This window comes from Pelodiscus sinensis, chromosome 6 (assembly GCF_052426305.1).
Source record: "Pelodiscus sinensis isolate ZL-2025 chromosome 6, ASM5242630v1, whole genome shotgun sequence".
Classification (NCBI taxonomy): domain Eukaryota; kingdom Metazoa; phylum Chordata; order Testudines; family Trionychidae; genus Pelodiscus; species Pelodiscus sinensis.
Window position 1 is genome coordinate 62,674,308 of NC_143057.1, and position 12,013 is coordinate 62,686,320.

General features: G+C 44.4%; 1 protein-coding gene across 4 annotated transcripts in view; it reads right to left on the reverse strand.

Moving 5' to 3' along the window:
- Positions 1 to 12,013, reverse strand: part of CAMK4 (calcium/calmodulin dependent protein kinase IV) — a 291,954-nt gene that overhangs the window by 39,881 nt on the left and 240,060 nt on the right. For all 4 annotated transcript variants that reach the window (XM_006134451.5, XM_025190384.3, XM_025190385.3 and 1 more), the window contains 2 exons: positions 7,889 to 7,979; positions 5,261 to 5,335 (listed from right to left, as the gene is read on the reverse strand). In XM_006134451.5, coding sequence (XP_006134513.1) covers positions 5,261 to 5,335; positions 7,889 to 7,979 — 166 coding nt within the window. The remainder of the gene's footprint in view (positions 1 to 5,260; positions 5,336 to 7,888; positions 7,980 to 12,013) is intronic.

Genomic DNA, 12,013 nt, shown 5'->3' on the forward strand with positions numbered 1-12,013 from the left:
CACCGTTTTCGGGGCTGCATTATGTATTTGCTTCCTCTCCTTCACACACTCTTTTACAGTTACAAAAACATAGGCATAACAAATGGCTTCTGACACTGAGCAATAACAACATGTAAGCGGGGGAATGGTCCCGCTATTGTGGGGAACTTTCCGGGCTTCTATACCACCCCGGTGAAATGGACCAGCAAAAGGATCTGAGTCCCCGCTCCCACTTCCTTTACCCCACAGCCTCCCTGATCCTGAGGGTTCCCATTCCACTCCCCTGAGTAGCAGAGCCCTCGAAACCCCAACAAGGCTGGGCCCAGGTTTCCTGGGGCTTAATCCCCGACCTTGTAGTCACTAGGGGCAGGAGTTAGGGTGTCCCCACTCCGAGGTGCTCTCTTTACACTGCAGGCCTTCTTGGCCCAGTGATCACTTCATAAGGTTCAAAGCAAATACAATTTATTAAACATCAACTGATTAAAGAGAAAAGAATAAGAAAAAATGAGAATGGTTAAATGAGAACACACAGCCCTGCTCTGTAGCACAGGGACATCAAAACAGCAGCCTGCAGAGTGTAAGGACAGTCCACAGTCTCTTCCTTAAAGGCCCCTTAGAGACCTTGGATGTGCTGGGAGGGGGGGGGGGGGGAAGCTGCAGGCTGGACATGCTTGCTCTGACAATGACCACACAGCCTCAAGCTCTAAGTGGCCAGACCCCTCTCCCAGTCCAGAGCCTCTCCCCACACTTTGCAGTTCCCAGCTGCTCACCACATCCAGCTGCAGGCTGAGCTGCTTGGCCAGTCTCTAGCTTCTTGCGTTGCTTCTGTTCCTTTTGGCTCTCTGAGCACTGCCAGTCTGCTGCTCAACACAGGGTCTGCGCTCCTTGAGCTGTGTATGTTTGGCTCAGCTGCTGCAAAAACTGCCCCTCAGCACACAGCTTGCACTGCTTGGGCTGTCTCTCAGCTCCCTGTATTTGCAGGACTTCTTCTGCACACAGCTTGCACTCCTTGGGCTGTCTCTCAGCTCTCTGTTTGCTCAGAGAGAGCCAGAACAATCCCAGCTCACAGGGAGGATGGGGCCTGGCCTCTCCCCTTCCTCACTGGCCTCTCCAACCTGTCAATCAGGCTGAGCTGGAGTGTTGGCTGCTTTCCATTGTCTCTGGGGTCTGTCAGTCTCATGAACCCTTCCCCTTCTGAAACTGGGAGCTGGCAAACCAAAAAACTCCCACAGAGTTTTAGTAAGGGGTAACAGTCCCCTTACATACAGCTTTACAACATTTGCAGTTTAATAGCAATGATAGACATGAGCATGGAGACTGACTGATAAACAATACCCATAGTACAATTTTATGAGACTAAAGACACTAGGCATAGGTTCAATTCCAAGGGATGTTTAGTTTCTTTGTTTGCCTGATAAAGATGCTGCAGAAACAAATGTAAGTATTACTTGCAGCCTATTATCAGTTAGGTTACAAGCTAACTAAATAATCTTGCCACCTTTCATCAATGTCTTCCCATTTCCTTTTGTTTCTATGGTAACACGCATAAGAAAGCACAGCCTGCAAAACTTTAACTATCTGCTCCTTCTCTCCCTTTCCTTTTTCATATCCCCCTTATATATTTATTCTCTTCAGTCAACATTTACATTAGCCCTGTTTCACGTATATATAGATTTCAAAACTAAAAATAATCACTTAAAAGAGTTTGAATACATCCAGAAGTTATCCCCTGCTTCTTGTCTAATCAGGAGCACCAAAGACTATATCTATGTAACATTTTGGGGTGACCCTTGGTCAACAGACTTGGGCTAGCAGGCCTCATGTTAGTGCTCTAAAAACAGCTGTATGGACAGCACTTTGAAGTTGCAGTTCAGGCATCCCCTTCCCTAGGCTTCAGAGTCTTAGCTGCAACATCCAAATGTCGTCTAGACTTTGTTTTTAAGTGTGCTAGTGTGAGGACTACTAGCTTGTGCCGGACATCCTAAGCTGAGAGACTCACTCCTGCTTACTCCAAAATGCTACGTAGACACACTCAAAACTGCAGTTACATCTTTTATACCAAATCCTGATATGGAGTCAGAGATTAAAGGCAGAAGGGACCACCAGATCATTGTCTGACTTGTATGTTACAGACCACTACCACCTGACAGTATCCACACATTACAACCTTTCCTGGGAGCCATCATTAGGCACAAAAGAGTTACATCTGGCAAGGGAGAGAAATTGCAATAAGGAGAGGTTTTATAGGAGCAAGAAAATGAGGAAGGAAACTGCAGGTCCTCTACATAGTGGGGGGGAAATGAGCTAATAACAGAAGGTATCAAGAAGTGTGAGGTGTTGAATGACTATTTTGCTTCAGTCTTCACTAACTATAACGGTACAAGATACTCAACACAATTTGATATTAACAATGGGGAAGGAATGCAGGTCAAAATAGCAGACAAACAGGATAAAGAATATTTCGATAATGTATTATGTATGCAAGCACCCAATCTGCATGCATAACTGCAGTATTTCTGTATACAAATCAAGGACACAACTGCCAGAAAAAAATCGTGTGTGGCATGCCTCTCAGGCTACTCACATAGGCTTGCACTATCTCGACTCAAGCTAGTGTGCTCAAAATGGTAGCATGGCCATTGCTTCACAGATGGAAGCTCAGGCTAGCCAACAGAGCTTGGGCCCAGAGTGTCAGGTGGGTTTGAGCTCAGGTGGCTAGATAAGCCTCTGTTGGTCCTGCAACATCCACCCTATATTTAACACACTAGCCTGAGCTGAGCTAGTGCGAGTCTGTCCACCAAGGGTGGTAGGCAAGCTCCTAACTGCGGTGTAGACACACCCTCAATTGCTGAATGGGGTTCTGTCATTAAAATGACAAGAAGACAGAACTTTTATGTCTGGGATTTTGCGCAGGCTTTGTAATCATTATTTGTATTGCCCAAAAATCCGGAGTAAAATCAGGGCCACACTGTGGTAGATACCATACAAAGATGAGAAAATATGGCCGGTGCCACAGAGAGCTTTCATTCTTAGGCCCACCGATAGGAACAGCAAAGAGGGCAACTACCCTGGGGCCTGGTGATTCAAAAGGGCTCAGGGATCCCAGCTGCTGCCACTGCTGCTGTGGCAGAGGTGGCACCTGGAGCCCCACGCCCTTTATTGCTGCTGGAGCACTGGGCAGTGTGCTCTGGGTGGCTCTGAAGGCTGGGGGAGGGCAGCGAGGTATGCTCTGGGAAGCACAGAGAGCTGGCTCTCCAACCCTGCCCCTTCCGCCCAAGACCCCGCCCCTTCAGGCGACCTTGCACGCAGGCCAGGTGTGGCTGTCATCTCCCCTGTACATTCTAAATGCATTTTTAAATGGCATACAAAGGGGACACACATTTCTCTTTATCTACATTAAGATATCGATAGTGTGCTAATAGTATCTACCCTAGCAAGGTTTGCTATTAACCGAGACCAACCAAAATGGTAGATCTGAAACAACCACATTATTTCCTTCTTTTTTTGTTTTGGTTAAAAACTAATTTTGAAAAGACCTCGACCCCAACCCTTCTACATCCCTTAAAGTGACAAGTATTTCCACCTCAATCTTTTCAGTTGCCAAATCCACCTGTTCCAGGCACTCTGCCCCTTTAAGGCCACCGTGATTTGGCGGCAGCAGACCCTTTCCTAGAGAGAAACTCAGCAGGCAGGTGCTGGGAGTCTCCTGGCCCTGCTGAACAGCATCTATGGATTGGTCTGATAAGTCCCAGCCAGGGGGTATAAAAAAGAGCCCGAGCTCCATGAGGATACTGGGACCAGGAGAATGACCAGGGGTGAACTCTCCCCTGGCTGTAGTAGAAGATTCTGAGAGGGCTGGTTAGCCTTGCCTAGGCTGGGGAAAGTCCAGTCTATTAAGCTGTTCCAGGTCAGAAGGCCCCACAATCACAGATCTCAGTTGAAAACAGAAGCGTTGTTGTTTCTAAATTGCTCCATTTTCACTTTGTTGTGTTAAAGAATAAAACAAGAGTCCTGAGAAAAAGGCTACGAATTGAACTGGGTGTGGCTGTTTATTTTTCCCAGGCTGGTGATCTCACAGTCACCATAGGAAGCTCCCTATTATCACTCCCATAGTTATCAATCATATGAGTCTCAATTTTGCACCACACATAAGCACCTCTTTCAGTCAGGACCAAGGCTCAAGTCATGCCAGAATGCTCAGGGACTCCAGTCCGGTATTTTTCTTTGGTGTTTTGCTACTTTCGGTATCATCATTTACAGTATTGGAAGTTTGTCCTGGCACTTATTAATTTTTAGGACTCAGTTACTGGTCAAGACTGTAGCATGTGATAAAGTTATGCATGTGCATAAATGCTTTGCTTTCTTGGGAACTTAAGCTATCCCCCTTTCTCAAGTGGTAATACTAAGGCTATGTCTAGACTGCAGGCTTCTTTCGAAAGAGGCTCTTTCGAAAGCATCTTTCGAAAGAGCCTCTTTCGAAAGATCGCATCTAGACTGCAGGCGGATCTTTCGAAAGAGAAATCCGCTTTTTCGAAAGAGAGCACCCAGCGAGTCTGGATGCTCTCTTTCGAAGACGGCCTCTTTACATTGAAGAACGCCTTCTTTCGAAAGAGGAACTTTCGAAAGAAGGCGTTCTTCCTCGTAAATTGAGGTTTACCGCCATCGAAAGAAAAGCCGCGTTCTTTCGAAATAATTTCGAAAGAACGCAGCTTGAGTCTGGACACAGGGGAAGTTTTTTCGGGAAAAGGCTACTTTTCCCGAAAAAACCCCTGAGTCTGGACACGGCCTAAGAGATAATTTGGTTTTTATTTTAAAACAAAAAAAAGTCACCTTAAGTTAGTTTCTATTACACTTAATTTTGGACTATCCATAATAGGAATTATGAAGGGCCCAATGAACTTATACTAATGAAGTTGTGATTATAACTTACACTCCAATAAATCCAGTATCTCAATAATTTGGCATGGATTTTTATTATATTTGTATAATTGGAATATTATTGTATACGATATTTGTATTCAACATCAGAGTACTATCATGTAAATTATGAAATTATATTAGAAAATGCACTGGAATGTTGGCTTGAAACTATAGAGTACCTATGTTTCTGAAAAGTTAACACTGATGCCACTCTTGGAATTATAGTTTTTGATTTAAGCTGTTCAGGGGCCTTGTCAATCTTAAAGAAACTTGCATTTGCCAAGCATAGAAACAGGAAAATGTAAATAGTCTCCAAATCAAAGTCTAAATCCAATATATTTTAAGAAATAAAGGAACATACCACAGTATCCTGGAGTTCCACAAACAGTCTTCATGGTCACTTGATCTTCCACAATCTTGGAAAGCCCAAAATCAGCTGTCAAGATTTGTAGAAACATAAAACAGAAGTTTTATTGTCTGCTTATAACTGTGTAAAGACAGTACATACTCAGCAGGGGGAAGTACTTCACTTTTTGAGAATGCTTCATTTAATGAAAATCGCTATTATATTAAGGAACAGGTTAAAAGAAAAAAATACTCCAGGACAATTGCATGGAAACAAAATTATACAGATAGGAAATTTGTGTCGATGGATTAAATCCTCTTGCTCTAAAATCATCAAAATATTTTTAATCTACAACTTATGCTACCTGCCCCCAAAGATGATGGAACAAACAGCAGCCAGCAAGGAAGAATCAGATGCGGAATCAATGATTTATTTACAACTTCTGAACACAGCATGAAATGGGAGGAGAATAAATACAAAAGAGAAGACATTTAAAAACTAGAGCAAGTGTATTTTTATAAAACAGAACACTATCAGTTTAATAGAGAATTTTCATGAAAACAGGCCCGCCAGGCCATTGTGTGCTTTGGAAGATATATGATTTTCCAAATGGATGGTTTTGTATTGTTAGAGAACTGTGTGTCTTTCAGTTTATCTCCCATTACTGGCTGGTCAGAAATTCTGATTATCTAATTTTCCTGTAAAACAGAAGGGCAATAACTTTTTTCTGGTGTCACTCCAAAAAACACTGTCCACGGCAGTGTTTTTTCTAGCACTGACACTGGCTACACTGGGCTGATATGCTTCCACTTTGGACTTTTTGACTTTTTCAGATCTTATCAACTAAGTGGGGACTAACATGGGGTTTGATCCTACAAGGAACCGAGTCTTCCAGCTACAATCCAGAAAAGCATTTAAGCAAGTTCTAAATGAATTATCTTAGGGTCTTGTTCAAACAAGAAGACACCATTTGAAAATGCAGCTTTAGTAGATATAATGAGCTGTACAAGCCTGCCTAGGACTCTGAGTACACATTTGTGTTGCTGGTGTGATGGAAGCCTAAGCCACACTGTGTTTTTACTGCCATTTGTAATTATGCTAGCTAGTTTAAAGCTAGCATTTGTATGCCTACTCCAGCTACAATTACATGCGACTGCACCATAGACAGTTAAACAAATGAACCTTTGAGGATAAGTTTCAGTTATGCTTTTCTTTATTTTAATAAACAAAAATTGGCTGAACAGCAGCATTATTCGTTATAAATCAAATTTTATTTTAAATAAAGTATTCTGTAAACCAGAAATTAATGGATGTATAGTCTGTAGCAAAACAAACATTTTAATCTCTCAACACCCTGAGATGTAATGTAAAGCACAGGAGGAAAAATTTCTTTATGAAAAAAAGACCCTATGGCTCAGAGATTTTTTCTTTTCACTGTGTACAAATCAGATCTCTTTCAGTTACCACATCAGCAATGTCACAATCTACACAGCTCATCAATTAGCCCTCTGCTGTTTTCTGCTTTATCATACTATCGAATGGAAACTGGCTTACGAACTGTAGCTTTTCTACATGGAAATGGTGAATATTCGTATCTCAGAGGGTCAGAGTCTGATTTTCAAAGGTGCTGAGAACCTAAACCTTCTACTGACTCCTACTACAGTTGCAAATACTAAGTGCTGCTGGCTGGGCAACAGTGAATGCCCTCTACTCCCTGGTTTGTACCAGGGATGTAATAGTGTAGTCAATTAACCGATAAGCAAAAGCTTATAGGTTTAATGTTATAGACTACATGTATTTCCCTTCCTCCCAGTACATTTTTTAGCAGGCTGGCAAGCAGCCTGGCTGAGTCCTGGTTCATGGTGGGTCCAGACCCTACCCCTTCTGTGGCTCTGCATTTAAAGTGTATTAGGAGCCAGAGTGGGCATGCAGCCCAGCTCAGTTCTGGCTCATGTCGGAGCTGCTGTCTCTGATATAGTGGCTGCCAGTCCTGTCCCCGGGGACTATAGAATAGTCAACCGATAAAATGTCATGATGTTAACTATTCAATTAACTGATATTTAACATCCCTAGTTTGTAACATAAACTCTGTCAAATCAAGTCAGCTTGTAGCTTGTCTGGTCTCCTCCTACTTTTTTCATGCTGCCTCTTATGTGTGGAATATTTTCTCTAATCTGTGCCATACAACCTGCCTCTCCTCTTTCAAACTCCTCAAAACACTCTCCTTTTGACTTGTTTTCATTACTTACTTCCACTTTTGCCCTCTCATTTGTATTTCACCCAAATTTTTAATATATGGTCTAATAAAAAAATTAAGTAGCGTATATAGCTAGAATCTGACCTCATGATCTTGCTTGCTGTGAACTTCACCCTTCCCAAATCCCATTCTTCCTGTGTTTATCATCTCTTGAGGTATTTTCCTAATTTAGACTGTAAGTTCCTAAGAACAGGAACCTGTCCTTTTATTTATCTTTAAAGCACAATGCACAGCTGTGCTGTTGTATAAAGAATGGGCCTATTCATCAGATATCATTGCTAAAATAGAATAAAATGATGGGGCAAAGAGAGGAAATACACGTGAATCACACAAAATAATACCAATACAACAGGAAGGATGGAAAGTGTATAGTTAGCACTGCTCACCTATTTTTAATGGTGCATCTGGCGCTGGTGTTGCATAGAGTAGATTCTCTGGCTTCAAATCACGGTGAACAATCCCATTTGCATGCAGATACTAGAAAGGAAAAATCAAAGTGTCTAAATCATAATATGAAAGCTTTTTCCTAACCCTCTATAAGTACAGTTTATTGACAAGAGATAACCTAATTAACCATGTTTCAAAAAATTGTTTACAAAACTTCTCACCCTTGAATGTAGCTTGTCATTTGAACAAGAAACTGAAAATTAAAGAGACAAGGAGTCCATTAACTCTACTTTCTGCAGCAACCTGAAGGATTATAATACCTGAAACAACAACATTCCACCTGTCCTGCTGGTGGGTGGGTGTGCGTATGGCAGTGCAATGTAAATGTTGTTGAATAACTGAGTTTCTTAAAGAAATAAGGATGACAAAAACAATGACAAAAATGTATCAGAGCAAAAAGAAGTGAGTGAAATACCTTTTTACTTTTGTGTGTGTAGAAAATCTTCATTAGAAAATAAATCTCCAGCTTTTGAAAATAATGTGCAAAAGTTAGAGTTGGACTGCTTTATTTAAGAGGCTCTAGATTTATGACTTCTCAGTATAACTCTTAAACCTTGTCATCATTACAAAAAAGGTTTGTCCTTACCTCCTGTTAGGTCACATGTGGCAACTAGCACAAGGTAAAATCCTAGTGGAGACAAGGCAGTTGTAGTTTTATAAGCTGTACCATATTCTTTAACTCAACTTCTTAATATCTGACTATGACAAACTCCTGTATTTTCACTCAACTCGTACACTGTGTTACTGTGTATAACTTGAGGTGAGAACACTCTTTTTTCTTAGGCTCTGTCTTCACTGACAAAAAGATGGACTCTATTACAGTGACACAATAAAAGTGATCGTTCATCTTGCTGTACAAGCCTACATGCAGTAGAGGCACTCGTTGTTTAACCATGAGATAACTAGGTAAGGACTTCATTATATCTCCACACATGGCTGCGCTTGCAGTTAAATTACAGTGCTTTGTCTCCATTATAATTTTACAGCAGGCTACTTAATTCTTGTTAATTATCCTGCAGTAGAAACACTGCTTTTTCTAGTGGGGGCGACCTAGCCTTAGTGAAGAAGTACTCACAGCATAGCACTGAAGTGTTTGATGAATAACTACAATACAGTAGCAGCACGCAGGGAACATTGCAAAAGCAATCAATTAGGGGAGGACAGAAGTGGGCTTGATATGGTGAAAATCATAGGAAAAGTGAGAAGCAACAGACCTTTCAAGACATATCAGTGGCAAATGGGTAGTTTTGATTCATTCTCATGAAATAGATAGCATATGTGGGTAGAGAATGTTCCAGCTAAGGTTACAGGCAGACTTTCAGCAGGACCTTGATATCCCATGCCCATGGTTCTCTCAACAGCTGTCACAGTTATGGACTGAAAACAGGAGGGCTACGTCTAGACTGGCATGATTTTCCGCAAATGCTTTTAACGGAAAAGTTTTCTGTTAAAAGCATTTGTGGAAAAGAGCGTCTAGATTGGCACGGACGCTTTTCCGCAAAAGCACTTTTTGCGGAAAAGTGTCTGTGCCAATCTAGATGCGCTTTTGCGCAAAAAAGCCCTGACAAACAAATCTGAGCTCTCTACACTGGCCCTTTTGCGCAAAAGCTTTTGCGCAAAAGGGCTTTTGCCCGAACGGGAGCAGCATAGTATTTCCGCAAGAAGCACTGATTTCTTACATGAGATCGTCAGTGTTCTTGCGGAAATTCAAGCGGACAGTGTAGACAGCTGGAAAGTTTTTCCGCAAAAGCAGTTGCTTTTGCGGAAAAACTTGCCAGTCTAGACACAGCCGAAGAGAGGGGGGTAAAGAGAGCAACTGGCTAGGGGCCTGGTGATTCAAAGGGGCCCAGGTCTTGCTGCCGCTGCTGCACAAAGCCCAAGGCAGCAAGTTCTGGATGGAGCAGAGCTGATCTGTCCATAGGATGAATCGGGGCGGCTACCTTAGGCCCCATGCTTTTGGAGGCCTGTTCTATGGATGGGAGGGACCTAGGGATTACAGGTGCCTGCCATGGTGGTGGCAGCCAGGGTCACTCCCCCCCACCCCCTCACTATGTAGGTGGTGAGCCAGAGGGGTGCATCAGCCTGCTCCACCCCGTCCCGCTGTCCTCTCCTGGCCTGCTGCATGCAGCTTGTCAGCAGCAGCGGGAAGCAAACCACCTGTGACGACGCGAGGCACAGCAGGATGGGAGGGCAGTGCAGAGCAGACTGCTGTGCTGCCCCAACTCCCACCACTTGTGTGGTAAGGGGGGGAGGCAACCCTGCTGGCACAAATGCCAGGTCCCCATAATCTCCTGAGCCACGTTGCACAGGGAAGGGGGAAAGTGGTTGGAGCGCGGCTGGGGGAGAGGCAGGGCTGGGGCCATGCCCAAGCCCCGTTCCTCCCCAGGATGGCCCCCGCACTGCGGGCTCAGGGATGCAGCACAGTCCTGTCAGTGCTGAGGGCTGACTGTTCCCGGTTCTGCCCCTTCAAACCGAGGCCCCTCAGGGAGTGTGGAGCCAGCCACCACCCATCTTGCCCAGGGCCGAGATAAGTCTGTTAGCTCCCCTGATTGAAAATGTAAAAGCTTCATCTTAACCAACTTTTCTGGGTGGAAAATTTGGGGAAAATCTGGTCAGCTGTTCTTTAGTCTTAGTGTTAAATCATGGATCTCTTCTCACAAATTAGAAACAAATTTTATTTCTAGTGATGGAAAAAGAAGTCTTTCTTCTTCAGCACAAAGATATTGGGCAATCAAATGTGCGCCTTCAGGAAGAAGACCATTAGCTTCCTCTCTAGGGGTATGTCTACACTACAAAGTTACTTCGAACTAACGGACGTTAGTTCGAATTAACTTTGATAGGCGCTACAGTAGCGCTCCGCTAGTTTGAACTTAAGCGGAGCGCTTAGTTCAAACTAGGTAAACCTCATTCTACGAGGACTAAGCCTAGTTCGAACTTACTAGTTCGAATTAAGGGGTGTGTAGCCCCTTAATTCGAACTAGTGGGAGGCTAGCCCTCCCCTGCTTTCCCTGGTGGCCTCTCTGGCCAACACCAGGGAAACTCTATTGCCCCCCCTCCCGGCCCCGGACCCCTTAAAGGGGCACGGGCTGGCTACGATGCCCGTGCCAGGTGCAAGCCTGCCAGCACCCAGCTAGCAGACCCTGCACCTGGCACGGCTCAAGCCAGCCACCCGATGCCCCCCAGTCCTCCCCCTCTTCCCGGGACCAGGCTGGCGGCTCCCGGGAGCTTGCCCGGGACCACAAGAGGCGGGAACCCGCCTGGTCTAGTGCGGACATCGTGGACCTCGTCCACGACCTCCGCACTAGGCACAGGAAAGTGGCCGTCTAGGGCAGGAGAGCTGCCAGCCTGGCCACCCAGGAGCAGGTGTGCATGAAAATCAAGGTGGTCCCCTGAGATCCCCGACCCTGAGCTTACAATTGCCGTACTGGGTCAGACCAAAGGTCCATCTAGCCCAGTAGCCTGTCTGCTGACAGCGGCCAACCCTAGGGACCCTGGAGGGAATGGACCAAAGACAGTGACCAAGCCATTTGTCTCGTGCCATCCCTCTCCAGCCTTCCACAAACTTTGGGCAGGGACACCACTCCTATCCCCTGGCTAATACCACTCCATGGACCCAACCTCCATCACTTTATCTCACTTCTCTTTAAACTCTGTTCTAGTTCTAGTCTTCATAGCCTCCTGCAGCAAGGAGTTCCACAGGTTGACTCTTTGCTTTGTGAAGAAGAACTTTCTGTTACTAGTTTGAAGCCTGCTACCCATTCCTTTCCTTTGGTGTCCTCTAGTCCTTCTATTATGGGAACTAATGAAGAACTTTTCTTGATGCACCCTCTCCACCCCACTCATGCTTTTATAGACCTCTATCCTATCCCCCCTCAGTCTCCTCTTTTCTAAACTGAAAAGTCCCAGTCTCATTAGCCTCTCTTCATATGGGACCTCTTCCAAACCTCTGATCATTTTAGTTGCCCTCCCCTCTCCCACCCTCTCTCTTCCCCTCTCCCACCTCCTTTTCCCAGTCTCCCCGAGTTTTGTTCAATAAAGAGAGATTCTATTTTTGTCCACACGTT